Consider the following 22,716-nt stretch of genomic DNA (forward strand, 5'->3'; position numbering starts at 1 on the left):
GAGTGGAATGAAGATGAGCACAAGAAGATTAAATTGGGCTGCTCAAGCCCCATTTTACACTAAATATCCTGGGAAGAATTAGGGCATGTGTCCTCTTTACATTTTTTGTATTTAAAAAACCCTCATCCTCCCTGAACAAATCAGGAAGAAGGAAAGCAAAAGCACATTTTCCCCCTTTCTCATATTCACTGGTTTGCTTAGTTAAGAGATTTCTTACCTGCGCTTCACCACAAGGTCCCTGGGTGGGTTACAACGTGAAGGAGCATCTCCACTCCCATTATTCAGCCCGGACACTGAGGTCCAGCTCCAAGGGCCTTCTGGCGGTTCCCTCACTACGAGAAGCTAAGTTACAGGGAACCAGGCAGAGGGCCTTCTCAGTAGTGGCACCTGTCCTGTGGAATGCCTTCTCATCGGATGTCAAGGAGATAAATTAGTGTATGACTTTTAGAAGCCATCTAAAGGCAGCCCTATATAGAGAAGTTTTAAATGTTTGATATTTTATTGTGTTTTTATCTTTTTCTGGAAGCTGCCCAGAGCGGCTGGGCAACCCATGCAGATGGGTGGCATATAAATAATAAAAATAGTATTAGTATTCATATTAGTATCCTATAAAATCCAGTAAAACATTGAAACCAAACCAGATAAATGTACATCCAACAATACAAGCAGTCTCACAAACATCACGCAAATATAATGGTATGTCTGCAGCAAACGATGGAAACTATATAATGAGGCAGTACTGAGCTAGGTAAGGCAACTTCCTATCCCATGGTAGGGAAAATAGGGCACTGCCTCACCAATCTCAGTTTACCGTCACCCAACCTACACCCAGCTGACTGCATTCTTACTTTCAACCAGTCACGGAGTGGCTTTGCTTTTCGTTGATTGTTGCTGCTCTTCCTTCCTTCCACCTTACCAGTGGCCAGTGGGCACTGGTCACCACTGTTCCTGTGTTCTGCAACATAAGTAACACCTGTACTAGTTTTCTTTTCTTTTCCTTTCAGGTGCCACAGCTGGTCCAATTCTGACCGATCCCTGGAGCAGACTTCATCAGACGATGTCTTTGTTGACTTTGTGGCATCTCAGCCCTCACTTTATCTACAGCCTTCTGGCATCCTGCTGCAAGAGATGCCCCAGGCAATGGGTCATGGGGCTCTTCTCAAGAATGCAGATTCAAGCGGTCCCCCTTCTAGTGATTTCTCCTCTTCCTCCCCACTTTCAGGACCTCCCTTGACACCAACCTTAATGGTTGATAAAAGCCCGAGTGCTCTTTCCTATGGCATTACTGAACTTGATGTTCTGGGTAATACACCACCACCAAGGCCTCCTAAGCCAACCCACTTCACAGACAAACGGGTTGAAGAGCCATCCAGTGGGGCCCTTCAGAATGGACACGTTGGGATCTCGTGTGCTCAAGGGGCATTGGTGCCAAGGAGAATCTCCTTGTCTGGATTGGACAGCATGAGAAGTTGGAGAGGTAAGGATGTGAATGGTCTTGTTTGTTAAGAGTTGGCCTTCCTGAGCTCATTTGACCGTCCCTGGTTTGTATAATTTCCACCCTTACGCCATAGCTGGGAATGGAAGGAATTATCAGTTTGAGTTCTCTAGGTTTCTTGTTTTTCCCATCTTAAATTCAGTTCTCCACGTTTCTGTAGCAACTCATGAATTTTTGTTGTTGTTGCTGTCAAAAAAATCCTCCTGAAAATTCTTCAGCGTTTAGGTACATATTTATCCTAAAAAACGCATTTTTGTCTGCAATTTTGACTGATGCGCACATTTTTGGAAGCAATTTCTCTTATCCTAATGCATTTTTGTGTGTTATTTTGATGAATACTATCATTTTTACACACAGTTGCCCTTAACGTTGTTTGGTTGGAGAACTGCATCACATTGCAAACATGGGAGAAGTTCAGATTTTGAAGGGTGGCTTAGTTTTGGTTCTCCTATTGCTCTGGAAATTCTGAATTTGATAAATTCGGCTTTAAATGCAGATTGAACTAAATCCTCCCCACCCCAATCCCTATTCGTAGGACTGGTCTTCAACTAGTGAGTTAGGACCTACTGCTGCTATAGTGCTTAGTGAAGGAAGACTTCTTAATTTTTCTGGTGCTGATTATTGTTTTGATGTCTTTCATCTTTGCTGGTTTTGAAGGGAGGGTTGTGTGTTTGTATTTTATGCTGCTCTTGGTGATGTTACTATTCTTATTCTGGTTGTTGTTGTTTTACATTGTTTGTACCTTTTCAAACTGCATTTACATTTTGTAAGCTAACCTTGGAATTTTATTGAAATGGTTGCGGGTACAAATGTCTCAGATAAATGAAACAAGCTTGCAACTGTAACTGACCGTAAGCCATATTGATTGGTTTGCTCCCTGTGATGTCTGTCACAGGGCCACTCCAGAACAGTTTTTTAACTTTGGAAAAACTGAGATTGTGTGAGTGTTTTATCTTAAATAAGTGAGGAAATGAACATTCTGTTGAATGAACACACTCCCTGTGCTTAAGTAAAGAAGACTGATAACCAAGTTGAAACAGCAGAATAAGGAGGCTGTACTCGTTCCTATGAGCTGTAATCTGAAACATCTGGAAAATATCAGGGAGGCAAAAGCTGGACAAGACAATTGACCATAGGAACATTTTAATTAGTATGGCCATTCACATTTTGAAAGGAAGGGTAAGTGAAGTCCTCCTCGTCCTCCTCGTCCTTACCCTGCCCTTCACCAGCAGATCCAAGTGAGGGTTATAATAAATTAAAAATCAGTGTTGTTTGTTCTTCAGTCGTTTAGTCATGTCCGACTCTTCATGACCCCATGGACCAGAGCACGCCAGGCACTCCTGTCTTCCACTGCCTCCCGCAGTTTGGTCAGACTCATGCTGGTAGCTTCGAGAACACTGTCCAACCATCTCGTCCTCTGTCGTCCCCTTCTCCGTGTGCCCTCCATCTTTCCCTGCATCAGGGTCTTTTCCAGGGAGTCTTCTCTTCTCATGAGGTGGCCAAAGTATTGGAGCCTCAGCTTCAGGATCTGTCCTTCCAGTGAGCACTCAGGGCTGATTTCCTTAAGAGTGGATAGGTTTGATCTTCTTGCAGTCCATGGGACTCTCAAGAGTCTCCTCCAGCACCATAATTCAAAAGCATCAATTCTTCGGCGATCAGCCTTCTTTATGGTCCAGCTTTCACTTCCATACATCACTACTGGGAAAACCATAGCTTTTACTATATGGACCTTTGTTGGCAAGGTGATGTCTCTGCTTTTTAAGATGCTGTCTAGGTTTGTCATTGCTTTTCTCCCAAGAAGCAGGCGTCTTTTAATTTCGTGGCTGCTGTCAGTGTTAAAAGCTGTTAAAACAAATGACAGTCACAGGAATAGTCACAGGAATAGGGTGGCTCTTGAAAACATTCTTCTCTGGTGTCAAAGGCCAGGATAAAGATGTGTGGCTGCTGCATTCGCCAACAGCTATATATTGAAGGTGCCAGAAACACCTATTTAAGGAGGGAATGCCACAAATTAGGGGCAGTCACAGACAATTTGCTCTCCCAAGCTGCTACCACCCTGAACTTCTGAGAATGGCAGAACTACCCAGAGGGCCCCCTGAGCTGATCTCAACATCCTACAATGGCCTGTAGGAGAAGGAGGGGGTCTCTCAGATGTTTGGGGCCTAAATTGTTTAGGGCTTTAAATACTAGTGTGAGGATATTGAATTGGGCCCAGAAACAAACTGGCAGCCACAAACTGCTGCTACTATTCCTGTTGCTTTTTAATATGCACATTGCATTGTATGGAACCTATTTTGTTTTAATTTATTAACAACTGTGTATCTCGTCTTTCTGCCTTGAAGAGAGGCCCTCTGCACACCTTCAGATAATTCTGAAGAATGTTTTTACCAGCTCATTTTATCAGTGTCCTGTGCAGTTCTTGGAAGCTTTTGAGAGAAACACCCATCACTGGAAGTGTTATTCTCACTAACAGCCTTGAATTGCTGGGGAAGCAGACTTTCTAAAAGCATGTGTGCTACTTTACACGTAAACACACAGACATGTGCACACACACAGCATATTCTTAAAGAGCTTTTCCAGATGGGAAACCCACAATTTTATTCTTTTGTCTATTAGTTTACTTATTAATTGACTTGCAGTTTAACTCATTAGCTGACTACATTGCAGCTCTGATCTGTGTTGGCTCCAGGATTTTGGCCACCCTAACCTGGAAGAGGGGACACGGGTGGCACTGTGGGTTAAACCACAGAGCCTAGGGCTTGCTGATCAGAAGGTCGGCGGTTCGAATCACTGTGATGGAGTGAGCTTCCGTTGCTTGGTCCCAGCTCCTGCCAACCTAGCAGTTCGAAAGCACATCAAAGTGCAAGTAGATAAATAGGTACCGCTCCAGCGGGAAGGTAAATGGCGTTTCCTTGCGCTGCTCTGGTTCGCCAGAAGCTGCTTAGTCATGCTGACCACATGACCTGGAAGATGTACGCCAGCTCCCTCGCCCAATAAAGCGAGAAGAGCACCGCAACCCCAGAGTTGGCCACGACTGGACCTAATGGTCAGGGGTCCCTTTCCCTTAAACTGGAAGAACTGGACATGCAATTCAAAAATTCTCTTTGGCTGATCTTCTTGGATACTTTGTGCAAAGAGCCCTGGCAAATGCCCAACCTTGCTCCCCTCTGGCCCCAGTTACTGCTGTTAATTTCTACATCCACCAATGTCCAGGGCACATATTGTGTGTGGCATCAATGTCCCACCTCACAATGGAGAACCCTCCATGCTCTCACTAGTATGCAAGTGGAACTCCTTCTGATGTAGTTTGAGTGCTGGAGGCTGTGGCATGGAACAGGGCCTGTCCATACAGCCTCACAGGCCCTTCCATATCACCTTTCATCACACAGAGGGGGCTGTGTGACACACTCCCCTCCAGAGTAAGCCAAGCAAAAAAGGGATCTCTGCCCAGAGATGCTTTCGATCTGACGGAACAACAGGAGAGAGTGGAAGTCAGTGGATTTGTTCAATCTCTCCTCCTCTTTGATTTCTCTGATCTCGCTCTCTTCCTCCCTGCATGATTTCTGCCTGGAAAAGGCTGCCACCAACCAGCTTAGCACAAACAGGTAATGAAATGGACAAACTTTGGGTGTTTGGATATCTGAATCTGGTGTGTATAGTGAGGTTTGGGCACAATTATTTATGTTTGGTTAAGTACATTTCCACATAGCGAGCAGGTAAAAGCAGAACCTTCAAACTGCACACAACAGGCTAGGATTGTATCCTCTAAGACCTACCTTTTGTTGAACAGCTAATTAAATTGCTATGGGTTTTCTTTTTTTCTTTTTTTGATTTGCAGCTGACTTGGAAGGAAACTCCCTAAGACGCAGGGATAAGAGGCTTAGCTTGAATTTGGTAAGTGCAGTACTGTCTTACACACACACACACACCCCTTATTTAGCATGGTTTTAGAAGTGAACATTAACAAAAAATTAACCAGCCTCTGCTGTCTGATCAATATATAATAAATGGTTACCCAATCCAATGTAACAAAGTAACAGTTAGCATTTTTTCATATGTTTAGGCCAAGGTTTCCCAAACTTGGGTCTCCCAACTGTTTTTGGTCTACAATTCTATGCTTGCCATATTTCAAAAAGTGAACATCCGGACACAAAAGTTGAGCTCCAAAAAAAAAGAATTAAGTTCTCCCTCCCTATTTTTTAGGAAAATCGCCAAAAAATCAACACTTCCTATATAGGCTGCCATAATGCCTGGGATTTCCCAGACATTTCGGCTGCTTTTCATAAATTTCACCTGAACACTATTTTCGATGGACAAATCTCGGTTATGTCCAGGAAATTCCAAACCTATGGCAGCCCTATACAATTCCCATCATCCTTGACCACTGGTCTGGCTAGCTATGGATGATGGGAGTTGTAGTCCAAAAGCTGGAAAACCAAGTTTGGGAAACACTGGTTTAGATTGCAACTCTGTGCCCACTTACCTGAGAGTAAGCCCCATTGGACCAAATGGGCCTTATTTCTCAGTATGGTGGCAGTGGCTCTCCAGGGTTTCATACTTTCTCAGTGATGTCTGGAGACCGAACCTTGCTGCCTTTTGCATGCAAAGCAAGTGCTCTTCCGCTGAGAATTTAATTAATTAATCAATTAATTATCCCTTCATGCAAGGATCAGAGGGTGGTTTACAATTGAAAAATATGAAATAAGGCTGAGGATATATCAAGGGCTCTGTCCTCCTTCCACTGTCTGTTTCTGCCAAGGATGGTGCAGTCAGAATGATGCAAATTCAAATCAAAGATAATGAGAGAGAGAGAGAGAGAGACAGAGACAGAGACAGAGAGAGAGAGAAGGAATTGCTCCATTACATACATACATATTGACATGGTAAAAGCTAAACCAAGGTTCTTCAGCCTTCGGACCCCAGATGTGGTTGGACTACAAGTCCCATCATGCCTGGCCATTAGCTAAACTGTCAGGATTATGGGAGTTGTAGTTCGACAAAAACATATGGTGATTGATTGATTGATTGATTGATTGATTGATTGATATAACCCCAATCTGAATTGGACTCACACAATGAGAGGACAGGAATGGAGTGTCCAGAAAGAAGGACTAGGCGTAGAACACTAAACAAGAGCACTCCATGTTGCAACATTTTGTTGGAAGCCCCAACTGTCCATAATATTTATGTGTTAATTCGTTTTCCATTCCACATTTCAAAAGAGGTCTCTGGGCAGTTTACAAATACCAACAAAAAGGAATCGATGTAAGATATACAATGCCAATTCCACATTCAGAATGAAATAGTATTAATACCAAGTTTATTGTAATAATGATCACAATAATTCCACATTTTAAGTATGAACGGAAGGGATGTAGCTCGGTGGTTAAGCATCTGCTTTGCATGCAGGTTCAATCCCCGGCATCTGCAGGTGGAGTTGAGAGAGATCCTCGTCTGAAACCTTGGAGAGCTTCTGCCAGTCAGTGTAGAGGATACCAAGCAAGATGGACCAATAAGGCAGCTTCCTCTGTATGTTGTTCTAAAGTAACGTAATAAATTAAATATATTTAAACAATGTACCATATTTACTCAAATGTAATATACACCGTTTTTTGTCCAAATTACTTTCTGAAAATTAGGGTGCGCATTAGATTTGATGGTGCCAGCAAATACTTTTCTGGTTTCAAGGTTTTGAAAACTGAGGTGCGCATTAGATGCGATGGCATTTGCATAAATATGGTACATTAGTAAGGCAGCTGAAAACCACAAAAGCAAATTATATACATGATTCAGGATTATATACATGATTCTGGTAGGTAGCTGTGTTGGTCTGACACAGTCAAAATAAAATTTTAAAAAATTGTCCAGTAGCACCTTAGAGACCAACTAAGTATACCCAACTAAGTGGGTATAAGAAGTGTGCATGCATATGAAAGCTTATACCCAGAACAAACTTAGTTGGTCTCTAAGGTGCTGCTACTGGACAATTTTTAAAAATTTTTTAAATTATATACAAAACAACAAAAGACATCACAAGAATAATACTAATACAGTTATTAGTGAGTCGTCTTCCTCCTGGTTAGCCCAAGAAATCCAAACTTCCAGTATGCCATTTTTCAGACTTGAAAAAATATTAGGGTGGAATTTAACCCAGAGCTAAATGGGGTATGCACACAGGAAATGGGGTCTGTTCATGAGGGCCATACAAGAGAGGCCTGGAAGGTTGCATTTAGCTCCCAGGCTCCTCACTCCTGATGCAGGACTCCAGGCTAGTCAGGAGGCTGAACCTGAGAGAATCCTGGGCAAAGCGGAGAGTGGATGGATAGGTCCAAGGTTTGGCACCTGATTTCTGATTTGGAACCCTTCTGTTAACCAACTTTCCCTTTCCCTGTGCTTATTTCTGAAGCCAAGTCGTTTTAGCCCTCTCTACTCCAGTACATCAAATAGTTCCGAGGACAGTTACGTGCCAATGCACCCCAGCATCTCCCCACCGATCCCAGGATCTGACTGCACACCTGACGGCTACATTCCCATGAGTCCAGGCTCAGCTACGTTTATCCACTCTGCAGCCAGCATAGAAAAAATCTCCAGCCCTCTGCCCGAGCTCCCCACAGACCTGGAACCACCTCCGGTCAACCGGGATCTCAAGCCTCGTCGAAAATGTGAGCTTGTCTTTCCGCAAGCTGTTTTTTGAGCACCTCTATGTGTTTATCTTGGGAGTTTCGGGAGTTGATTTGATGAGTCCAGCAAGTGGATATCGGGGACAGTGAACAAGTCCAGGACAAATTCAGCCTAGGGGCATGTCCAGAATACAGTGGCTAGGTCTGCAAGCTCCCATTTTAGTTTTCCACAGTGCCTTCACTGGCACTCTGCTTCCAATTCTGGTGTGAGTGGTGTGAAGGAAGTAAAAGTTGGACTGGGCTGAATGGGGGTTTGCTTGTGCTGCCAATCAGATTTGATGACACCTGCAAACCCTTGTGGGGATTGATGAAGCTTTCCGGGTTGTGGCTGTGCCCTCTTGGTTTGATTTCAAACTATCCATGTGAAAATGGGCCACCTGCTGTCATGGTGATGACAGGAGATTGGCAGATGACTGGCCCACAGAGGAGTGGGGACGTGATCTGCTGCCCAGATCCAGTTTCACAACCCTGAGGTAAGCCCAGGACTGAGGACCCACTAGTATATGAGGGACCCCCACCAGAGGCCCCTATGATTAATTTGATTTGCTCAAACTTGGAGCTGGCCTTGCGAAGGACAGAACAAACAGCTGACGTTTGAGCAAATACAACGTTCATTGGGTGGGTCACTTGTTAACTACAGGCTTGAGATGTGTTTTTTTCTATTCTCAGAAGTCACTCAAGAAGTAGGTGTCTATGGGACTGCAGTCCTAGTAGTGGAGTTGGAAAGCCAGGAGGTTGGCCCGGCTTTCCAGAGGAACTAAACTGGTATCTGGACTGTACAAAATCTGGCCTGCGGGAGTGCAGGCCAGAACTATGTTAAAATAAATATGCAGAGGTAGATGAGATGGTTGAGGAAAAGGACTAGAGGCAGGAGATGTGGTTGTGGATGGGCTGTTGGTCAGGTTGCAGATGGGAAGAAATGGAGGGGCTTCATTGCTACTTGGTGAACAAGATGCTCAGACCAAGCCTGGAGCAACAGTTATTTAGAGCCAGCCAGGTCCCCATTGGTCACCTCAAATCACCAGACCTGGCTTGTGTTGATGAGATTGCAGTACCTTCCCTGATCATTAAAAGGGTGGTCTGTTACCCTGGAAATATCAGACCAGTAGCTCCTGCAGCCTGTGAGCTACTTTGGAGTAGCAAGAATATTTATTTTCTTGCATTTATATCCCACCTTTTCTTTGAAGGAGAACATAGTTCTCACCCTCCTCAATCCCTACAACAACCATGTGGGGTAGGTTAGTCTTAGTGGCAGTGATTGATCACCCAGTGAGCTTCATGGCAAGTGGGGATTTGAACCCTGGCCTCCAAGGTCCTGGTCCAACACTCTAACCACTATACCACTGTGGCTCTCTAAAGAAATTAAGGAAGCTCTGCTACCTGGGTCCACAGTATGAGCCCCCTGGTGTCATAAACTTCCTTTCTTGGAACTGCTTCCATCCTGTTAAGTAACTGGCTACCCACAGAGCAAGTTTACAACCGGATCTGCCCCTGTCCTTGGCCAGCTCTGTGGCAGTAAGAAGTCTTCTCTCTTTAAATCTTCAGTCCGACCACCTCCGCTGGACCTGCGAAACCTTTCCACCATCCGAGAACATGCTGCCTTAACCAGGACGTGGACTGTGCCTTAGTAAGTGGGTGTGAAACCTGTCCCAACAATTTTTTTAGGAGATTGGTCTTGGCAGATGGTTGGAGGAACTATTAAAATAGTATCCCTGGATCTCAGTATGGGGGGCATTTACCTAGTATCTTGCTGTGCTGTATGGTTCATGAATGAACAGCTTACTGCTCTTTCACCAAACAGGTCTCACACATACACTCATGCCTAATACACACATCACAAAGCAGAGGTAAGTGTCAAAATAAGTACACACAGAATACATTTTTTTAACTATAATGTCATAATATGTTTGAAGCGGCATACCAAGTCAAAGGGCATATAGGGTTTTTCACACTTTTTCTGGTGGCATAGTTGCTCCCTTTGGTTTTCTGTTTTGTTTTGTTTTGTTTTGTTGCATTGCATACTGCCATGTGACATTGTTATTATTCAGCTACTATTTCAGAATAATGTACTGAAAAGAAAAGAAAATTTTCTTCTTCTTCTTCTTCTGCCACATCAAATCTCACATTAAGTTTTGGCCTTGAGGCCAGAAAGGACATCACCACACCTGATTTATACCCAAACAACGTTACTATAATTCACTTAAGCTTATGGTTTTACTTGCAGAGAAGGAGAGCAAGTTTAAACTTAGGCCAATGTTTATCTGCCTTTTATATTTCTAACATACTGCCTCCACAAGCTTCTGTACTATAACAAACACAGCATGTATTATTTGCAACTAAGTAGAGCCAGTATACAATACTGGAGCATAAATTCCACCTAGGCTGGATCTAGACACATCAAAGAAGTGTTTCAGTTAAACGAGTTGCAAATTTTGTAAGAGAAATTGGGTTGGTAAAAATGGAACTCCACAGCGCCATCTGGTGTCACAGTATTAGAATGCATAAACCGCATCTAAAGCACTTCTTTGCCAATGTAGCCGAGTTCCTAGTCTGTGTGCCTGATGCACACATCTGCTAAGGGAAGCAACTGAAACAATCATTTCTGTTTCTAAACCCATGTAAGGCATAGGTGTAAGATAATTCACTTGAAGATAAACTTTCTAGAAGGAAAGGGTAGTGGTAGAGTTGGGAAGAAAGGTGTTTCCCTGTGACATGGAAAGTAATTTGCATGCTGTTTAGTGGACAAACTCCAAATATTCATGATGTACACAGCAACATATGCAATATATGGCCTATTGTGTCATTATAATGCTCAACCTCAAGTCAAAAACTACATATTTTTGCTCTTGTTCATAGAATTTTGAATAGAGCATTTTTTGCATAGAAAAGCAGACTATGTTTGATGAAGGGCCATGATTATGTGTGTAAATTATAATATGTTTGTATTATGTTCAGATAACATTTTAAACCAGGTTTGTTTAAGTCTTAGTGGAACTTGATATTTAAAATCCTATATAGATTCTTAAAATCTATTTTATAATTTCAGTTTTTTAGAAAAATCAATCCTTGCTCTGAAAATTTGCACTTTTTGCATTTTATGCTAAGGATAGCAATATAAAAAAAACAGGAAGCTGACTTGACTATTGCTTGAAGATGACATTTCTAAGATCAAGTGTAGTGTAGCTGTGAATGTTGAACAAACATCAGCCCAAAGCAAACATCATTTGATACACTGATTTGGTTGCACTGTTTCTGTGAGTTATGGGCAAATAAATTGTGCATCACATGTAGTGTTGACCCAACCTTGTTTAGTTTTAATGACGTTTCTTTTAAACATTAGCATTCCTTACAGGAAAATTATTTATATATTGTCTCATTCCACAGGGAGACTGTAAGCAAAGTTTCTAAACAAATTTTCAATACAAATTCTGTGGATCTCATCCCTGCTTTTTAAGAAGACAAGAAAATGTTTTTCTTTCCTCCCAAAATTAAATTGGCTTCAATTAGACAGAGAGATTTGCATCATTCTTGCTTTAAAACAGCACATGTCTTTGCAAGTTCAATGGTGATCTTTGGAGCAGGAATAACTAACGCAGTGCCCTCCAGATATTGTTGCACTGCAGCTGCCATCACCCTGGACCTTTGGCCATGCTGACTTGGACTAAAGGGAGTTTGAATACAACAAAATCGGGGAAGGGCCATAGCTCAGTTTTAGAGCATCTGCTTTGCATGCAGAAGGTCTAAGTTCCAAAACCTGGAAGCTCCAGGTAGGACTAGGGCAGAATCCTGTCAGTCATTGTAGACAGTATTGAACTAGATGGACCAACAGTCAAATTTGGTATAAGGTAGTTTCCTATATTCCTAATATCTGGTGATCACTACATTGGCTATCCCTACCTTGAGGGGTTCCTGCCTTTCTCCTGGCACCCCAGGGAGTTTCCTTAGTAAACCAGATTAGGTGGATATGTAGTTATTCTATCTTCACAACTGTTCTGCTCCAGCGGATGACTCCAATGGAAAGAGCATTCTGGCTAAAGTAGGGGGTTCATGGAAAAAGAGGTCAGGTTCCTGCAAGCAGCGTTAGTTGAGGCAATGCAGGATTGGAATGGATGGCTCCATGTGAAACTCCAGCTAGAGCAAATTGTATTAGCGCGTACAAAGAGGTCAGGCCAGAGTTCAACATCCTGTTCTTACAGGATGTTATGGGAAGCCCATAAGCAGGACCTGAATGCAACAGCAGTAACTGGCATCCGTTGTGAATGTTGCTTCAGCAACACATAACTCATAACTGAGTATTTAAGTGGAGGTTTATCTCAGCCAGGGTGGTTAGCTCTGCCCACAATGGGAGAAGCCTATTTAGTTAAAGAGGCCTTGCTTGTTTCAGCAGCCATTTGAGAATTTTGGTTGCAGCTACAGAGTTAATTCAGTATATTTCAGTATTGTTGTAAGAAGCAGTAAGCTTGTTACCTGTTCCTTCCACTTCTTCTCCCCAGCCTACTTTCTTCATTCTCGCACATACATACATATACATACATACATACATACATACATACATAAATATGTGTGTGTTTATGTGTAAAACACAGGAATATATATTTCTATCAGTATTAACTGAGCCTAAATATCTCAGACATTACTTTCTGAGAAATGTTCTGCTTTCATACCATGGGGCAAAACACTGGGGAGAGAAGTAATATCAGGAACATAATTCTAGACGGACAGAAGGTGAGAGGGGAAAGGGTTAAGAATCCCTTCCCCTCCTCCATACCTGTGCTCCAGCTGATTCTTCATGGCACCTGCTTTTCAATTAAAAAATCAAGTCCTCCATAGACTTTTCACCATCTGCTTTTGGGATGTTCAGCCTTCCCCAACTTGTTACCCTCCAGAAATTTTGGGCTACAGTTCTCATAATCTCTGACCATTGGCTGTTCGTGCAAGCGCTGATGGGAATTGTAGTCCAGAATGTCCGGAGGGCTGGTCTAGTTTACCCTGAGATGGCTTCTGCTCCAGTTCTGCTTGTGAGTATGCACTCTCTCTCTTCACCCCTTCTTTCTTGGCCATTTAGTAGCCATTTAGCTGTGGATGGTGCCACATCATACTGATATTGTAACATATCCACTGCGTTGATCTGTTCCTCAGTACCTACTACTGGTCTACCAGAGTTCTACTAGCCTGTCCTTTTAGAGGAGGGGTAACCAGTGTGGTGCCCTTCAGATGTTGATGTAGTACAAAGTCCATCACCTCCAGCCACCGTGGTCAATTGTTAGGGATGATGGGAGTTGTAGTTCAAACTAGGAAAGCGTTTTTGTTGTTGTTTCTATACAGTGGTACCTCGTGTTAAGAACTTAATTCGTTCTGGAGGTCTGTTCTTAACCTGAAACTGTCTTTAACCTGAAGCACCATTTTAGTTAATGGGGCCTCCTGCTGCTGCCGTTGCGCCGCTGCTGCACAATTTCTGTTCTCATCCTGAAGCAAATTTCTTAATCCGAGGTAATATTTCTGGGTTAGCGGAGTCTGTAACCTGAAGCGTATGTAACCTGAGGTACCACTGTACTGTTATTTCTATCTGAAAATGAGAGGGCAGTTTGCAATATAAAAAGACAAAAATACATACCATAGTAATAAACAATAATAATACCCCACCCACCAACCCAGTTTAAAAGGCCATAGTTTGTTTAATGAAAGGCATGGGAGAAGATGAATGTTTTTGTTGGATGCCTAAAGATACGTAACAAAGCACTACTTTTGCACACTTGAAGATCTGTTCTAGAGCCCTGAACCAGCTTTGTAAGATGCTTCCATTTGCATTTACCTGATAAAACCAGGGGGTGCTTGCCCCTGAAGTTGGTAAAAAGATGGGACAGTGAATAAAACGATAAAGTTCATTGATGAACACTGGAAATATCTAGCTTGCCAGCTTTCCTCTTAAGATGATGTCTTGAGAACTTGTGGTTGGTTTGAAAAACATTACACAGACATATCTGGCAATGGATTTGGCAGCTTTTTTTACTTTGTAAGAGGACTGAGTAGCAGACATTTCCCATGTGCAAATAACATATCTTTTTGCAGATGATTCACGGTGGTTGCAGTTCCTCTGCATATAGTTGCAGTAGCTAATTAATTTGTTTCTGCCTCCAAAACTGTTGCTAGCCATACAGCAAGACAAGTGCTTAGGCCCCTGATGTGATGGACATTTGCCTCTGTTTATGCTCCTTCCTTGACCATTCTTTGATGTCTGCAGCTTTCCCATAATGCCATGGCAGCCATTTTTACTGTCAGATTCGATTGCAGAAATGACTAATTTCCCAAGAGGACACTGATGAGATTATAACCTCCTTTGTTAGCTAACTTAACCTCTGTAGTGTTGCTGGGCTTTGGGCGGGCTTATTCCCCACACTGGGCAACGTCAGGTTTTGGCTTGGTTTCAGAGCATCTGTGAAAACTCTTCTTTGACTTCTCTTTTGTTTGTGTTTTGGGTTTCCCCCACCCTCCTCCTCCTCCTGCACTAGCAATCGAACAAGCTTTATCTCTCCAGAAAGAGACTGCATTAATTCAGCAAGAGTATTTGCCAGTTCAGTTTCCGGAGAGGAAGAAGAAAGTTACATTCAAATGGTAATCATTTTCATGCAACTCTCCTTTGACAAATCATGTGAGCGGAAAGGCTCAGAGAAGTCAAATTTTTCAGCCAAACATGTGGCAGGGGCTCCCCTTTGCCCTACTGAAGAAATTTAGTGCAGGCACACAAGGGCCAATTGACGCAGTGATAAGGGAAGCCTTTTTCCCATTCCTACAGATCTCCGTTGTTCCCACAAGTGTTGGTGGCACATCTCCAAGCAATCTCAAACATATACATGGTGATTTGCTGGAGGCAAAGAGAGAACCTCAAAATTTTCCCTACCATTTTTAGACAAGAGCCTTTATGGAACCCCTTAAGAGCGCACAAAACTCCAGGGAGATATGTTGGGGAAAGATTGTAGCTTGATGGTTGAGCTAGCGTTTTATGTGCAAAAGACCCCATGTCTTATTCCTGTATTTCCAGCTAGGGCTGGAAAAGAGACACTGCCTGAAACCCTGAAAAGTCATTGCCAGTAAGTGTAGATAACCTTTCCCCAACCTGGTGCCACCCAGATGATTTGGACTATGGCTCCTGCATGGTCAGTCATAAAGTATGCTGGGACCTATAGTATAACAAGCGGACCTGGTTGGGGAATAGTGGTGCAGACGTACTAAACTAGATAGACCAGTGGTCTGTCTCTGTATATGGTATGTTCTGAGCCCAAACACTACAAGGAAGGATTGTAGCACAGTAATAAAAGTAACTGCTTTACATGCTGTGGGGCTACATTCCGTCCTTAATATCTCCAAGCAGTGTTGGGAAAGACTACCAGAAACCCTGGATAGCCACTGCCAGTGAGGGCAAAACAGGGGTAGCCAATGTAATGCCCTCCAGGTGTTGCTGGACTACAACTCCCATTATCCCTGGCAATTGACCATGCTGGCTGTGGCTGATTGGAGTTGCATCCTGACAGTATCTGGAGGACAGCACACTGGCTACCCTCAATGTAGGAAACACTGAGGTACAAGGGCCAGTGATCTGACTTGGTATAAGGCAGCTTCCTATGTTCCTAACATTTTGTTGTCTTTTTGCATTGTACAAGGTTAGCCTTTCCCGGCCTGGCACCCTTCAGATCATTTGCAGGGGGCATACCTCCTAGCAGAACCCCATAGTTCAAAACTTCTGGGGAGCACCAGGTTGGCCAAGACTGCAGTCTATGCAAATGTTTCCCTTGAACAACAGAGGTGCCTTAAATGGCCTGGTGAGAGCCGGGACGAGAAGGATTGGGAGCCGTAGAGATGTTGAAATAATATGGAAGCTGCCTTTCTTGCTAAAGCATGATCATGGTTGTAGTGCAGGGGGGGGAGAACCTTTTTCGCCCAATGGGCCAGTTCTTTAATTCCCACCTGCACAAGATACCTGTGACAAGTGGATGGAACCACCCACCTGTCAAAGTTTGCTACTGGGGGTGTCGGGAGGTAGAGGCTAAGCAGGAATGAACAACATGTGCATCAGCTGATGGGCTGAGGGTTCAGTCCTTTCTTCAGCAATCAACCCTTTAAGGAATTTGGCATGGACAGCCAAACTGAGCAAGCTTGAATCCCCTCCTCACCTATCAGTTAGTGGGTAATCTACTTTCTGCAGCAATCAAGCCTGCCCACCAGCCCTAGTAAACCAAATTGGAAAACGTGGTGAACCAATATGATTTGAGGGCTGAAGGCTTCCTGCCCCTGCTGTAGAACATGAGGGAAAGGAGGAGAGTCTATAGGCAACACACACACACAAAACTTTTAAATTTGTTTTGACAATGCCTATTTCTTCATTTTCTTATGGTCATGGTTCATTCTCAACAGGAGCAAGCAACATCTCCATGCAATGGAGCATTCCAATGGCCAAAGAACTTCAGCCTTGATTATTTAGCACTGGATTTTAATTCCGCTTCTCCGTCTCCTGTACAAAAGGTAGGCCTTGCTCACAACAACTTCTGCTGCCACTCCCTGACATCAGTAATAAAAATTATATGGTGGCAGGTGATATCCAATACCTGCTTCCTTTTTTTCACAAGTGAGCAGAGTATTGTCAGTGCTTCTTTAAATCAAGGGTGGGGAATCTTGGGCCCAGGAGCTGAGTGTGGCCCTCCAGGCCTTTGTATCTAGCCCTTGGAACTCTCCCCAGAACATACTCCTCACTGGCTCTGCTTCACACCCTAAATGTTTTTGCCTGGCTGCCTCTTGCTTGCCTCCATGGAAGTTGAAGAGGGGTGCGAATATGAAGATAAAATTCACATCCCTTGCTCTACCAACTTTTGCCTCTGACCCTGCTTGCCACTGGCATGTGGTCCCCTTGAGCTGAAAAACATTCCCCACTCTTGCATCAGAGGCAATTCTCTGGGTTCGAAACCCACTCCAGTCTTGCCTGATCAAGAGCTTTAACTCAGAGGAAAACCATTTTCCCTTCATCTCAAGGTGAACATATCACTGTACTGCACTTTCCTGTGTCTGCCAGGCCTGTTCTGGGCTGTGTGACAAGGTAGCAGATGGGGAATTATGTCTGAAACCAGTAGCAAGACAACAGGCATGCTTGCTTGCTGATGGCCTCAAGGTGAAAAAAGAAATGCCAGCTAAGGTTGGAGAGGAGGGGAAGAATTGACAGAAGCCCAGCTGTAGCTGTGTTCATGTTTTGCACGTCCTCACGTATGTTTGTTTGTTTGTTTGTTTCATTTCCTTCACCTTGGCAGAAACCTTTCCTCTCTGAAGAACAAAGAGTGGATTATGTCCAAGTAGATGAGCAAAGAACTCAAGCTCTCCAGAACACTAAGCAGGAATGGACAGATGAAAGGCAATCCAAAGTTTGAAGAGAGAAGTGTTGACTAGCTTGAATTTGCACATTAAAATCCAGGAAGTTTGGATGATTCAGCAGGGGCAGTGCAAAGCAGAAGTCTCTGGCATTGTGAAATAGAGTGATGGTCAGCCGCTTTCTTTAGATGCCACATCTTTTGGGGGTGGAAGGAGCACATCTGTGAGAGAGGATTGAGTTGTACTATGTCCAGATCACATAGTCACTGTCATCTTCTCAATCCCTCCTTCCAGTAAGGACCTGTGGTACCATTTTAACACCTGAATTTGGTCCTCTCTAAACACTTAATGGGAACAAAAGTCTTGCAATGTCACATGAAACACTGCAGTTACTTATTTCTGTTTTAGATATATGTATATAAATGTATATATTCCTGCCTATTTAACAGATGCTGCATCTACTGTAGTGTCTGGTACTGACAGGTGTTTGAGAATAAGGGCTAAACATTGAAAACAATTTAAAAACAAACAACTTCTTTTTTTTGCAGGGGTGGGGGGAGTGGGAGTTGAGGATTTCCCTTAGTATAATATGTTTAACTGTCATTCATTTATTGAAGAATGTAAATAGAACTTTGCACTGTTGACAATGGAAATAATTGTTCCCCTCTTGTGCTCATCATGCATCATGGAAAACTCACATCCACCACAGTTAATCTTGCCCTACTTTCGTGGCCACCTTTCCATCTGATGAGCTCACAATGCATTTGGGGTTTTCCTTTTCCTTCTGTTATGACCTGTGCTGCAAGGAGTTGCTTCCAACGTAGCACAAGCCCTACTGTGCATCCTCTCACTTAACTGAACCTTTCCGAAAGAAATCAGTGGAAGCAGCAAAGCTACTTCTTCTTTCATGAAAACAAAGCCTTGACACAGTCGGTCAAGCACCAGAAAGCATTATCTACAAAGTAAAGGAAGAAAATGGCATTGAGATACACAGGGATAGTCATCTGGCTTATGGATCTCAACCAGGGCATTCGTCCCAGATGGCAGAGCAAGGATTTTGCTCCCACCGTTGATTGCTAGGAAATGACTAGAACAGACTTGCTAAAGCCTTTTAGCAGTAATATATTTCACTTCACATTTAGCCTTCTTTTAATAAAAATAAATGAGGATATAGCAACTCCGGTCTTCTGTTGGGGGCAGTGGTTTGCTAAATTGGGACTGTTTTAATGTTTCAAAGGGCTTCCACTCCCCCAGTTGCCACCTCTCCCTCCCCATCCCTGCTGACAGGGCTCCTTTGTTTATAACAGCTTAGTAGCAGGCTGAAATTGAACCAATTAAGCTTTCACTAATCACTGCTCCTACATACACTGCTGGTTGGATATCTCTTGGGGCCGGCTACAACACTGCTGCCTGTACAGACACTGCCAATAAAGAAAAGGGTAACTGCCAATAATTAGGTCTTGCAAACAGGTTCATTTCAATGAGTTGCTTGGTAGGGGTGGGCAACATGTCACCCTCTAGATAGTCATGGACCAGAACTCCCAGCATTTTTGACCATTGGCCATGCTGGTTGAGGTGGATGGGAGCTGGGGGTCTAGCAACATCTGGGTGGTCCCAGATTCCCCATCTCTGATGTTAGCACTGTGCAAGCTCCCTGTCCCTCTTTCAGTTCAAGACACAATTCAGTTTGGATCAATTCACACCCAACATCCAAATCAAAATTTGGAGATCCGAATCTTCAGTCCTCAGAGAGGCATGCATTGGGAAACCAAAATGACCACAATCCTCCCCCTAGATGCATGACATTTGAATACATGGTAGCTCCTCCAGAGAGGGTTTCAGATAGGTAGATCCAGGGGTTTATGTGCTAGCCATCTTTAAAGCTTGTCCCCTCCCCACACAAATAAAGTGTTTCAAAAGTAAAATGGTCGTAACTTCGTTGTTTTTGCATATAACTGCCTGCAGCTTGAAGACACCTGGTATGAGGTTGCCTTGTTAATAATTGGATTTGAACGTTACTTTCTCCTTGTTCATTGCCCATCTGCAGCAATGGCAGAGAGCAGTAGTGGGATCCAGCCCCACGTCAGAATAGTACCACAGATTGCCTTCAGTCTGAAGGTGTCAACACCACCACAGGAACAGTGAGGGCATCAGAGGAAGCATTTCCTGATGGCACTGGAGAGCATATCTGTTGCTGCTCCCCACCCTCAGCATTCCCAATGGAAGAACTCCTCCTCAATCCACCTGAGAACCTCAGACACAAAGGATTGTATGGCTATGGGACCAGGCTTGCACCTGCTACGAAAAACACCCCTCAAGACAGGCAAGAAACCACACAGGCTGCTGCTACTGCCCACCACCCCACCAAGCAGTCCTAGGATGGACTACGCTGACGGGTGGCAAACTAATCTGGCCAGTGATGGTGATGTTGCTGCCAGCATCTCTGGCCCCTCTGTCTCTGGTGGCACAACAGCTGCCCTGTGGAAGTGTGCTGCTTTTTCACTGTAGGTGTATGGTGTATTCAGAAGACGAACACCTACAAATGCAGAAAACAACACATCTGTAATGCAAACCTAACAAAAACTAGGGCCATTTTGGGGGAGGGCATAAGGGAAGTGACACTGCCTAAGTAACAAACACTAAAGATACAGACAATAAATGGGGTTTTCATTTTTTTTAGAATAAGATTAGGATTGGGAAAGCATTGTAAAACAAACAGCTATGTAAGAAAGAATGCTGGTATCAACTAAAGGCTAACAAAAGAGAAGCTGAACAAAACCCACCAAATTTGTGCTGACATTCAAGAGAACTTGCAAAACAGTAAATGTCTCCGAGAGAGAGAGAGAGAGAGAGAGAGAGAGAGAGAGAGAGAGACGCCTGTAACAGTTCACCACCCTCCAGCACTGTGATTGGCTATTAATGAGCAAAATTCAAATTCCCCTTTCCCCACCCTGGTAGTCCCCTTACATGGCATTGATTTGCAACACTTTGAAGACAAGCTGTCTTGTTTTGGGGAGTGTTTTGCTGTGACTGGCTTGAGAGATGCCTTGACATGTTTCAGGCCTGCTTCAGTTTGGGATCTTTCCAGAGCAGTCACACAGCCCTACATGACATAGGTGGTTGACAAGTTTTGTCATTTCAAGCCATGAAATTATTATATACATGAGTGTTGGAATGTTGATCAACATAACATCCAGTTGATCAACAGGATATTTCTGTACCATTAGGTAGAGTATGTTGCAGAGCTGCAGTTGTAGAGACATAGGAAGCTGCCTTATACTGAGTCTATTTAGTTCAGTATTATTGACACAGATATGGCAGCAGCTCTCCAGGATTTCAGACAGGACATATGCCCAAACCTACATGGAAATTCTGGGGGTTGAACCTGGGACCTTTTGCATGCCAAGCAACTGCTCCCCTACTGAGCTCTGGCCCTTCTAATGCATTGACCGACTAGATCAGGGAAGGAAAACTGTGTCCCTCCATATTTTGTTGGATTCAACTCCCACTGGACCTGACAGTTGGCCATAGTCTCTGGGGCTGATGGGAACTGAAGTCTCAAAAATACCTGAGTGCAAAAGCTTTCCCATACCTGGACTAGATGAATCATTTATTCCAGCAAGAGTTGTATGTTCCGTTTCTTTCTACATAGACCACCTAGTTCAGATGCAGCATGTCACTTAGTGGTGGCTGGTGCTCATTGGGACTGGCAAGGCAGAAAGCAGTGAGTCCAACTGTAGATGGAGCCAGAGCCAATGACAAACAGAGCCAACTAATTCCAGTTTCTTCTTCGTCCTCCATGCTTCTGACTACAATGGTTATGTTTTACCTCCAATTTCAGAGGCAGCATGCCTCTTCATACCAAATGCTGGGAAACGCAGGTGAGCAGAGTGCTGTTGTGCTTGTGTCCTGTTTGCAGGCTCCCCACAGGCATCTGGTCACCTAGTATGAGAACAGGATGCTGGAGTAGATAGGCCACTGGCCTGATCCAGTAGGCTATTCTTAATGTTCTTGCCTCCTGCCAAGTTCTACAAAGGCAGAACAGAAACAAATGAGGTGGAGGCAGCTGATCACCAGGGTCACCACCTAGACTGGTACTAAGTTTGAGGGGAGGCAAGTAGGGACTGATGGGGAAAAAATGGTGGGAGAAGGCTGCTGCCTTCCTGTCTCGTCTGTGGACTTCCAAGAGGCATCTGTCAAACCACTGCTGGACAAGGTGGAGCCTTGGTCTGGTCCAGCAGGTTTGCTCTTGTGTTCTTACAAGTGGGGCATATGAACAAATATTGCAGTGTGGGGTGCTCCTGTCCAGAGTTCCAGCCAACCAACCAACCAACCAACCAACCATGTCTTCTTTCAGTGGACTCCATTGCATTATCCTCCCTGTGAGTTGATGCACATGCACCCAAAAGAGCAAGAGACAACTTTTTGGGACCAAAACCATACATTTTGATCAATGAGCCCAGACAAAACATTTCAATAAGTATTCACTGTAACATTTTCTAACTGAAAGCCTTATATAGATATTTCGCCTTATAAGTGGGACTTGTGGTGGAATGGTGCAGTGTGGAAAGCTCCAGTACAGTGTGCCAGCCATCTAGTCATATCCACTTCCCAGGACACTCCATTACATTTCCCCTCCACTAGTTTCCAATTCCAAGCAGACATTTAGCATTTTGTAGGTGCTAAAGCATGCACAGTCCTCATTGGACTGCTTGTGAGATTTCCATGCCCCCTTAAATCCCCACCCCCAAGTAATTGTTTCTATTTCTGCAAACCTTGTAGTTCCTGCTAGCATGCCAATTCCTCTTTTGTTTCTCAGGATTCCTGAGATGTAGCCATGATGTTTGTGCACATTCAGTAATACACACATCCACAAAATGAAGTGCTAACTCAGTTATAAATATTCATCATTATTAGTATATATTCTGAAGGCTTTGGTGTTACATATGCTACAATCAGAAGGATGCAAAGATTGGCATGAATGATGCCTACCCTGCTCTTCAGCTATGAAGGCTCTCATAGTGACTTAGTGACTGACATACAATCAATTTAAACAAGACAGTCCCTTTAGAAAAAAAGACACACAAGGGGACAGGGAGGGAAATGGGGGTTGGAAGCAAACTCAGGCACCTGTTCTCTTACAGCTTTCTAGCTGGCATAGAAACAGTTCAGGTGAAGGAGGCTCCTGAT

At 43.7% G+C, this 22,716-nt stretch overlaps 1 protein-coding gene and 1 long non-coding RNA gene across 8 annotated transcripts in view; one reads left to right on the forward strand and one right to left on the reverse strand.

The window, feature by feature from the left end:
• The window catches only part of GAB3 (GRB2 associated binding protein 3), a 98,709-nt gene extending 79,258 nt beyond the window's left edge, over positions 1 to 19,451 (forward strand). For 6 of the 7 annotated variants that reach the window (XM_079961704.1, XM_079961701.1, XM_079961703.1 and 3 more), the window contains exons 4-11: positions 1,005 to 1,477; positions 5,334 to 5,389; positions 6,905 to 7,024; positions 7,902 to 8,157; positions 9,721 to 9,802; positions 14,685 to 14,787; positions 16,585 to 16,692; positions 17,469 to 19,451. In XM_079961704.1, the coding sequence (XP_079817830.1) occupies positions 1,005 to 1,477; positions 5,334 to 5,389; positions 6,905 to 7,024; positions 7,902 to 8,157; positions 9,721 to 9,802; positions 14,685 to 14,787; positions 16,585 to 16,692; positions 17,469 to 17,585 (1,315 nt within the window). In that variant the 3' untranslated portion in view covers positions 17,586 to 19,451. The remainder of the gene's footprint in view (positions 1 to 1,004; positions 1,478 to 5,333; positions 5,390 to 6,904; positions 7,025 to 7,901; positions 8,158 to 9,720; positions 9,803 to 14,684; positions 14,788 to 16,584; positions 16,693 to 17,468) is intronic. The other variant, XM_079961707.1, reaches the window with a different exon arrangement.
• LOC307207723 overlaps positions 1,500 to 22,716 on the reverse strand; it is a 33,136-nt gene continuing 11,919 nt past the window's right edge. The window contains exon 3 of the long non-coding RNA XR_013834798.1: positions 1,500 to 3,481. This is a non-coding gene — a long non-coding RNA (uncharacterized lncRNA). The remainder of the gene's footprint in view (positions 3,482 to 22,716) is intronic.

This window comes from Podarcis cretensis, assembly GCF_951804945.1.
Source record: "Podarcis cretensis genome assembly, chromosome: Z".
NCBI classification, from domain to species: Eukaryota; Metazoa; Chordata; class Lepidosauria; order Squamata; family Lacertidae; genus Podarcis; species Podarcis cretensis.